Raw genomic sequence first — 10132 nt, 5'->3', positions numbered from 1 at the left:
GTATGTCTGCATGCTACAGTAACTCATGATGAATGCTCAGCTCCATTTTTCTGTTTTTGCCGTGTTCCATTTGGACTCTCTTCAGCTCCATCAGCATTTAAAAAAAAGATGTCCACCATACTGTCTGGCCTGCCCGGTGAACACGCGTACCTTGATGACATCATATGTTTTGGTACTACTAAACAAGATCATGACGCCAATTTATGGAGATTGCTGTGTGCCTAAAATGAAGATGGACTGAAGTTTATCATGAAAAAATTTAAGTTAAATCAGTCATCTATGCCTTTCCTTGGACACACAATATCCAACGATGGTCTACAACCAGACAAGGAGCGTGTCAGTGCTGTTGCCAATGTGCCTGCACTACATGACACGTGTTCCATTAGATCATTTCTTGCTTTACCATCGTGGTGTAGCAAGTTCACTCCTGATTTTGCAAGTGTTGTTGAGGCGGGTGCACGCGTTCAGTCTGGAGGCGCAGTCAGGCTCAATGGTCAATCTGATTGGTTGAGTGGTAGGTTTAGCTAGCGAATCAGCGCAGGACAATGAAGTGACTATTGTTAACACTAGATAAGCAGCGATGGCATGGATGAAACCACACTTTCATCGAAAACTTCACACCAATATTATCATGTGAATGAAGCAGATCAATGCGGCACAGTCTAGTCATGGTAGTCTAGTCCTTTCACATGCATCCAGCGCAAAATTATTAACATTGGAACACATCTCATCACCTCCTGCTCCATATATGTTAATGTCTTGAATTGTTGTCCTATTCACATGCAACCTTTCATGTGAGTTACCTTCATCTCAACATTTGTACATCACCGTGTCTGAAAAGCCCTCCGAGCTGCCGCTGTTCCAGGACTTCAACCAAATGCGTTTTTCCTGTGTTGTCTTTCTACCACAACAAGAAGACAAAGGACTTAATTTTCGTGTCGCTATCCATCGTATTTTTATTTTATCTTTCGTTCGACGGGTGAAAACACCGACCGTTCTCAACTCAAAGCATTTCCAGTTTTTACTTCTCTGACGTCAACACGCTGTAGCATCACCTAATGTCACACATGGGCAGAACGTACACTTTGGCCGACAATCTCTTTGGTGCATTCCGAGGCATTTTTTCGAGGGACGGGGGCAGACTACGTCAGACCACACAGGAATGTCCGACGGCGTCAGACGCCCAACAGTCGGCGGGATGTGTCCAGGCCTTAACCGAGTTTCGTCTCTGAGAAAACAAAATCAATTCGCTTGCTGGGTGCAGCCCCCCTCCCATATAGGGTGAGTGATAACAGCCGTACTTCTTCCTATGGAGACTCTAGTGAATAGCTATGAAAGGCAGGCATCTGGGCGGCATGGTTAGAGGGCTCATCACCATTGGTAGCACATGAAGTTATGATTAGATAACTCTGGAATTCTACATCATGGTAAGTAAGTAAGTAATTTTTATTTGTATAGCGCTTTTCTAGACTAGGGTCACAAAGCGCTTAAACAATCAAAACAATATTCAATAAATTATATATTTTAAAGGTCAAGATAAAACTGATAACACAACAGGAGTTCCAGAAAATCAAGGAAAAGCCTGAACAAATAAAAACGTCTTAAGATGTTTCTTGAAGGAGTCAGTAGATCCATCAAGCGCAAAGAGAGAGGAAGATCGTTCCAAAGCTTAGGAGCAACAGCCTGGAAGGATTTCTCTCCTCTGGTCCTGAACCGCGTGCGTGGAACCATCAGTCGATTCTGATCCACACAGACCTCAGAGCCCGAGCTGGGGTGTAAGGCTGGATTAGATCAGTGATGTAAGGAGGAGCCTCAAAAGATCTTTGTAAAGATGAAGATCAAATAATATATTACCCCCAGCTGGACACCGCTCCTGACAGCAGCATCAGATTTATTCCTCGAGCCCAGGGCAGAAGTCAACTGAGGCTTCGGGCCTCAGGGGGCTTGGACAGCCACCAAGACAGTGTGGGCTATTGACCCCATCACTACGTCAAGGAGGTGTGCCATGACAAGTGTCGATGTGGTGAGCCTGGGCACAACTTCAGGTGTCCTCTGTTGCATCAATCTGCATAAGGGCCATTGAAGTAGCCAAAACCTGGATGAAGTACTCCCTCAGGCCATTAGGGGGAGAACCACCTGCCGCCTGGTCCATCCCAAAAATTCGAGATCACTTATGGTGAGGAACCTCTGGGGGTATCCACCTCACCCATCTGTAGCAGACCAGTAACGCATAAGCGCGTGCGAGCATAGCCACCTAGCTACACATAGCTAGCCCTGTAGAAAGACAAGACAGCGGAGACCAAATAGGAACTCTAGGCACCTTCTCCCACACCAGCGACTTTATAGGTATTCAGCTATCACGTGGACGTGGCATTTGCGTTCTCAAGCAAATACCCTGGTCCAGTGTACCACTACGCTCGTCTCATTTTATTTTACATGTGTAAACTGACTTTGTCACATCCTGATTTATTGTCTTTGTAATGCAGCACATTTTGCTCAATCATGGCTCTATGTAAAAAAAAGAAAGAAAAAAAAACGAAACTTCTCATGTGATCAGCGAGAGCAATAGCAGCCACTGTCGTCAAGTTTTCATCACTAACAGCCCCTCACAGAGTTACCTCCCTTCTTTTCCTCCTCTCTGGTGGTCAGATGGCTGAAATAAATCTGTTCTGAAGATAATCTGCTCACTTTAACAGAAAAGGTCACAGAATGTGCTGTGTCCTCTGTGACCTGTGTGTGTATGTGTGTAGTGTTATGCAGTCAAATGTGACCTTTATACTTCATAAACAGCTACAATTGTCTTCTAGATAGCTTTAGATAATTACTTATCAATATCAAAATCATGTACTTCAGTAAATTTGATTCAAGATCATAAATCTTGAATATGGACATAAAATAAATGTTGAACATTTTAAGGGATAAGGGAAATTAAGTACATTTCATGAAAGATTTCCAGCACCCGCATCACTGTGTTTGCCTTAAGTCAATTTAACTATATAAATGAAAGCATAAAAGCGTAAAGATTTTCAAGTTTATTTTGACATTTGCTGTACATGGAGACATTCTTGCTCTTTCAGACCTGAGAACTATACATTGATAATTATTAACAAATCAACCTTTACTCACTGAACAGTCAGAAAGAAACTTTGTCATTTCATTCATCCACTTATCGGCATTTCTTACATTCACTTATAAATACTGTACAAAAATATAGCACAAATCTTCTGCCTGAAGAAAAAATCACTAAAGCATCCTTCTAAAGTGCATCAGTGCACCAGTTTCTGTTACAATTCTGTTGCATTTTGACATCATATTTCACGCTTTCAAAGTCAAGTAAAAAGTCCAAGTGATCCGAAACACGGTGCTATTCATTCACAGTCTGTGACGGCTGGATCTTCTCCAGTAGATGGCGCCATATTCCTGGAAGTCACCGTCCCCTTTTCACGTCCTGTTTCAAGTCCCACACCTGCGCAGTTTCTAGAGTCTACAGGTCTGGTACTTTGTGTGAGAGGAGGAGGTGCACAGCTCGTAGAAGAGGATGTAGGCGTTGCTACTGCGGACCTGACTGGAGGACATCGGGCTCACCCTGCATGCATACAACAGGGAGTTATCCTTAATGATATCCTGGCAATATAATGACATATTATGTACAACAAACAACATTGACAACAAATATGAAGTATAATAATACACAAAGGTTCTGTGCGCCCCTCTGAAGTAGTGCAGCACAAAGACAAGTAAAGCACTTTTTTTTTTACAAAAACACAGTAAACACATGCCTTTTAAAATCTTAAGTTCTTTTGCTGCAAATAACACACATGTTTCAGACTGCCTCACAAAGCCATTTTGTTTGTCGGCTAAGTGTTTCGAGTAAAAAACCATGATTTGACGTGGCTTTTATTTGAAAACAGTGTCTGAGCAACCGCTCAATATTTGCTCAAGCTACAGGTCAACATGACCACTAACAGCCACAGTAATATGATGCTGATTTGTTCGCACGCATGAGCACACACCAGCTGATAAGAAATAGGTGTGGCTGGTTAAAGTTCGTACCTGGTGTCGTTGAAGCTGTACCACTCTCCTGCCATGGAGTTCTTGCAGTAAGCCGTGTAATGACCTCCCAGGGTGTTTCCTGTGTGGTTGGATACTGCGTACAGGCTGTAGACGGGCCGGTCTGCGGGGAGAGCAAAGTTCCATAAACAACAGTGCCTCTACATGTATGCCTTGTTCAGATTACAAACACACACCGCTGCTCTCTGAGGCAAACTCCCGCAGGTCCAGCTCCTTGATGGGAAAGTTGACAGAGGTGGAGAGCTTGCTGGCTCGGATGTTGGAGTCTGAGAACCGCTTCAGATCTTTGTGCTAAGAGTCAAGGGGCTAACACTGTCAAGTATTGGTGGCAGGAGAGCAGATGACAACACAGCTGTGCATTTAGCTACATTAGCAGACCACACACAAAACTATAGAACTCAAAACTCAAAATATAATATAATAATAATATTTATACACATTATTCTTTCGGTCTTCTTGTTCATCTTGTTATTATTTATTTTCCTTCAAAATTAATTGAAATGAAAATGTATTTTTCTCTTTGCACCTTCAGTTTGTTATCACAGTAGCATGACGATAACAACTTACTCTGCAAACACATAAGGTGCAATTGAGGTTAATCTTCTTTCCAACGTCATGCTTGACCTTCAATATACTTTTATTGACTGAAACTGTGGTTCACTGTTACACTTTTATTCTTGCTCAAAGTAATCAAAGCACAAGGTTTTAAGACGGACGTTGTCATAGGTTTTTGGAATGTGCTCTGGAATATTGATGGGAAGGATACGGAGCACGAGAACCTGAGGAAACTTCTGAATGCTGAATCTTTTAGTGCACTTTCTTCTGGCTTTGCATTTGGTGCAGGTCTGAAAGGAAAATACTGTTAGAATGCTGCTCCAATGAAGTGGAGCAAGTGTCTGCTACGCAGCTCTTACCGGCCTCTCGTCTCCATCGAGCACGTCTTCTTTGGTGAAAAGCCTCAAGCAATCTTTCAGCGTAACTTCACCTACATTTTTCTATCAAAACAAATGACCACAATTATTACGTTTTTCCTCTGTAAAGCACAACAGGGATCTTTTGTACAAACCTGTGCAATGGGAATGGACAAATCCCAGAATGGTTCGAACACAGTCGATCGGAAGCCGCAGACTGTGCAGGTCAGAGAACTTTTCAACTGCCCGACAAAGACATCTACAAATGGAACAAGACACTTTAATAAAAACACACATCCTTAAAGTCTTTCACAATTCTTACAAAAACGTACCCACAACTTTGCTGTCCTCTCGCTTTAAATACTGTTTCCACATATGTTTGGCCTTTTCATCATCCCTGTAAAATAAACATTTTCTTAAAAAAGCTTCAAAGGGCACAAAAGCTATTCCATGCATTTTGCTGCTGTTGACTCTTTATTTAATGGATTGATTAACTTGCTCTGTGTTGGTCATGTGTCAGCGACAAAGGTTAACAGTGACTTATTCATGGCAGCGTCATAAATAGACGGCGAGCTCACTTACGAGAGGTGGTCAAAGTCCTCGGCGGGAACCTTTGGACACTCTGTCACCCTGTTCACCTCGTTGTGAAGACCGTCCAACAAGAAACGCAGGAACTCCTGGGCATCCTGCTGACTGCAGAAAAGCATCTTTAAATCCTCTGCTTTGTCACACAAGACAGAAATTCCTAAATATTTAGGGAGACCTACTTGCAGCCCACAAATTTGGGAGCGTATTTCTGGATTTGGCTTCGGAAATCAGACGGACTGACGCTCTCCATGTTCACAGATGTCCATAGACTCTGAGTCAGTTTGACAAACTCTGGACAGACAGAAGAAACATTCAAATAAATCAAGTTGATTTAAAAACTGGTGAAAAAGAATTTGTGGGTGCTGAGACCTGAACACATCACTGTCTGATACATTTGATTTAAATGATATAAATGAGATTTGAGTCTACCTTCCATGAGCGGAGAGGTAATCCTGTAGTTGTTGTTGAGGTCTGTGTGGTGAACCCCTCTCAGGCAATAGTCTCTCAGCTCAGGAGTGTTGCTTAGACATTGAAGGATGCAGTTCATGAAGCACTGGAGCCAGAAAAATAAACAACATTTACATCACAAACTATATGTTTAAATAATAAAGACAAAAAACATATATATATAACGCAATAATCTTAAATCTTTTTAAAGTGAAAATTGAGTCCAAACACAATCAAAGTGAAGTAAATAAGAGTTTGTCTTCTTTTCCTTATAATAAAGTGTCAGCGGGATGATTTTAACAAGTTTTTAAAGCAATAAAATCTTTTATAGCAGAGCACACTTTAGGTTAATAGAGCAAATGAGTTGAATTTTATTTAACTTACAGTGTTGCCGAGGTTCTTTAGTCCAACCAAACCCGGAGGACTCTGCTTCTGCTCAGAGAGAAAATACATTGAATTATTATATTGTGAAGAAACACAAATGCACAGCAAAAGCCTCCATTAGAGCAGTTTGAAAGCACTAATCCTCATGAAATGAAAGTAATTCTGTGTTAGTGTCTGAGCTGTGGAAGTGCTTGAGTCCAGCCACGATTTAATGCATGTGCATGAGTGAGTTATTGCCTCAAATGTTAGAAAGCCAGCTAGTTACATAGTTACATGATGATGCAAAGGAATTCAATATGTTACTGACAATCACTGAAGTATGACGCACAGAAAATATTTAATCAGCTAAAATGAAACCAAAACAAGGGTTACAGTATGATCATATCAATAAATACATGAGAAAAGCAAACCACTTTAATTAGTGACACAACACAAAACCATGTTTGAATCTGAATTGAATAATTTCTTCCTTTCATTCATTCCAGGCATTTCAAAGTGACCATATGTTTGCCGCTGTGATCGCTGACTGTACGGGCTCAACACCCTCAGCGGGGGACCAATTGTGTGACGTGACGCAAGTGTTGCATGGAAGCGTTGTTGTGGAACAGAACAGACTTGTTGGCATATTACAGGTGAGGCAGCCTCAGAACATAATGTCCCGATCCAGTGACACATGTGTGGTCAAGGCCATATTATGTTTTAAGTGTGTGTGCAGCCATGGCACATCTCCAGAAACAATCTGAGAGCTATTGAAATTGTCACTTATGATAATAGCTGCGATTCTTCACACTATACTATATATATATATATATATATATATATATATATATACTACTATACTACACAATTAGTTTATTAGTTATCCATTATTAAAATACACCCTGGGTGATTAGAATTAAATCACCAGCAGCACTCATAATGACTGTAAACAACATCACATGGGGTTGAATGTGAGCAGGGAACCTTGCAGTTGATACGAGTAGATCCATCAGCAACACTTCTTGTTACACAATGGCTTTTACACTTTCAACTGTCGGGCAGCTGATTTACAATTTTTTTTTGCCCCAACAATAATTTAAACCTGTTGTGTGAAACCAAAGGTTCAGTGGCCAAAACCAGCTCACAAAGTCCTTTTATTGGCCTGCAAAAGCAGCAAGCAAATATAATTCAATAGTATTTAAATCTTCCCCCCATTAATATTGTCTTTGATGCAAAAATACCTTTCTTTAGAGGGCAGCAAATGTGTTGATTTGAGCATCTGTTAAATAGAACTTCTATTGTACTCATCAGTATGTATCTGTTTGTATGAAACTCTCTTAGAAAACGTGCATAACCCCTGTGTTGTCTCTGGCTTTCAGAGACACATACGCAGTGGTGGAGGTCTTTCACCTTGACCCAGAGATAACACAAGGGATACCACAAATACAATCGTTTCCAGTCCAAGGTCAAGGTCAAGGTGACCCAGAGATAACACAGGGGTTATGCCACGCCAAATAAAAACGCTTCATTTTTTTCTGGAGAATAACTATTAACTCCCAGACCATGCCCACTCTGCTGTGATTGGTCAAGCATTGAGGTCTGTCATTGTGCGTCATCAAACATGGAAGTCTCCACCACCAAGGGACTCATTGTATAAACAAAGTGGGGCGGGCTTAGAGCTGGCTGAAGGATTAGTACATCATAATGGAGTAAAGGAGGAATGAAATTACTGATAAATTTATGATTTAAAAAAGATTTAATATTAAAATATATTTTGAGTCTTCAGGGTAATACCTTATGCGAATGAAACTATAAATTCACGTTATTAGCATAACATGAACGTGCCTAACTGTTTTGCGAAAGCTAAAGCATTTTTTATTAATCCGTGAATGTTTTTTTGGCACAATATATTATTATTTATTTTTTCCCTCTTCAATTGAGTTCATTTGTTAGCGATTTAAGCCTTTATATAAAATATATATAGATCTTTTAGGAATCAACAGATAAACTTATGTTTATTAAGCAATAGACAGCTCCGGTATCTAGAATAAAGAACGTACAACACATTTATAACACATCAGCCTGACGTGCTGCAGACTTTGATATTACATAACTACATCGAGGCAGAAACACTTTCACAGACGAGAGACTCAGCTGCTGGAGAGAAAGTCCAAGAACTCACCTTGGCCTGGTTGATGATCAGCCCCCTGAACGTGGACACCAGCGCGGACCGAGACAAGGACGGGTTCTTGCGCCGCAGCTCGGGTCTGTCCGCCGGGGGCGTCACGGCGGGAGCCTCGGGTACCGTCACCATGTACGAGTTTTTAATGATCGGCATGTCGGAAGTCGAAGTGCTGCTAATACGCTGGAGAGAAACGATCGCTGGAGGTGTGTGTCTACCATCTGACGCTGAAGAATGTGTGTGTTGCCGTTTTGACTGAGCGCCGCGAACGTCTCCTCCCACATCATGACGTGCCGCCTTCAAGTGCAGTAGGAAATACTCAACACTTTCAAAACCAGTGATCAGTAATTATATTATCATCAATGATAATCTATATATGTATCCAAATATTAAATAAAAAATGTTCTTTTTTGGTGGCACAGTAATATATTTTCTCCGGGACCAATTTCAATTTATTCTTTTGTTGGGCTGGAGCCTATCCCAGTTTCTTCGGGCGAGAGGCAGGGGACACCCTGAACAGGAAGCCAGTCTGTCAGGGCAAACAAAGACATACAACCCGTCAGACACTACAGACTATTTCCCCAAGATTCCAATCAACCTGCTTATGTTTTTGGACTGTAGGACGGAACCGGAGTGCCTGGAGTAAACCTACGCAGCCACTGCGCCACCATGGGTTCAAATGTGTTCTGCTAGATAAAAACATAGTCTTTAACTGTTAAGTACATAAAGAGTATTAAGTGTATGCAATACTGTAGATTAGGATTTAAACATCAGTGGTAGACACTCACTGACAGTGACATTACACCGTCTCTTAGTGCAGATGCAGCAGAATCCTTGATAAGAATCCTGCTTCCAACCTTTGACCTGAATGATTTAGTTCATTATTTGCTTATTACTCATATAAAACCACTGTGCGAAGTCCACCGTCATTTAACTCAGGATGATGTGTCAAGATATATAACTAAGGAAGTACGAATGTAGGTTTGTAGAGCAGTTTTTATTGATAACAAAAAACTATTCTTAAGGAAATATTGATTACACTGTTTGAAACATGGATTTAGACTCAATAATTCGATGAGAGTAAAACTTGTTATTAAATTTACATCTTAAGGGTAATGCCCTTATTTCTGTGGATTCAAATGTCTTGAACACTCAGCAGTGATGTGTTAAAGGGAAATAATGCTCCAAATAAAACTAGTTATCATCCTCTGTTAAGCATAGCTTAATATGTTGATAAAACATGGTTGATGAAAAATGCGAAGTATAAATCACATGGACACAATGAACACATCAGTAAGAGAATACACCTAAATAAGATGACATTCCAGGTTAATAGATCTGGAACTTCATCTTTAATTTGACGTGATGAATGTGATGAGTCAGTTTTCATATGAAACCCAAGCACTTGGAGAACAACAAACTTGTTTCATTCTAGAACTTTTGTCACATGCACAAACTAAAATATTTCAAACCGTATATTTTGTATGATATGATTCAATTCCTGTATATGTGTTCAACATTATAATAAATCATTCATACATAATCAGCGGAACAAATGTACAAAATAGTG

The 10132-nt window shown here is 40.6% G+C and overlaps 1 protein-coding gene across 1 annotated transcript; it reads right to left on the bottom strand.

The window, feature by feature from the left end:
* Positions 1 to 3017: 3017 nt before the first annotated feature.
* On the bottom strand, positions 3018 to 8771 carry usp2b (ubiquitin specific peptidase 2b). Its single transcript, XM_087807711.1, has 12 exons — positions 8563 to 8771; positions 6402 to 6449; positions 6000 to 6123; positions 5750 to 5861; positions 5565 to 5675; positions 5315 to 5379; positions 5138 to 5241; positions 4986 to 5066; positions 4838 to 4916; positions 4248 to 4355; positions 4054 to 4174; positions 3018 to 3586 (listed from the first exon to the last, which is right to left on the bottom strand). The coding sequence occupies exons 1-12, from the start codon at positions 8716 to 8718 to the stop codon at positions 3478 to 3480; spliced, it is 1218 nt and encodes a 405-aa protein (XP_087663837.1). The 5' UTR covers positions 8719 to 8771; the 3' UTR covers positions 3018 to 3477.
* Between the last annotated feature and the right edge of the window lie 1361 nt (positions 8772 to 10132).

This window comes from Callionymus lyra, chromosome 14 (assembly GCF_982586985.1).
Source record: "Callionymus lyra chromosome 14, fCalLyr1.hap1.1, whole genome shotgun sequence".
NCBI classification, from domain to species: domain Eukaryota; kingdom Metazoa; phylum Chordata; class Actinopteri; order Syngnathiformes; family Callionymidae; genus Callionymus; species Callionymus lyra.
Note: the sequence above shows the minus strand (reverse complement) of the source record. Positions and strands in the feature narration are given on the sequence as shown.

What these genes read in the sequence shown, in the direction of transcription:
- usp2b (XM_087807711.1), bottom strand. Translation starts at nt 8,718, where the DNA reads ATGCCGATCATTAAAAACTCGTACATGGTGACGGTACCCGAGGCTCCC. An exon ending in CCCAAATTTGTGGGCTGCAA is followed by an intron (nt 5,676 to 5,749) that starts GTAGGTCTCCCT and finishes GCTTTTCTGCAG; the next exon opens with TCAGCAGGATGCCCAGGAGT. An exon ending in AGAGGACAGCAAAGTTGTGG is followed by an intron (nt 5,242 to 5,314) that starts GTACGTTTTTGT and finishes TTCCATTTGTAG; the next exon opens with ATGTCTTTGTCGGGCAGTTG.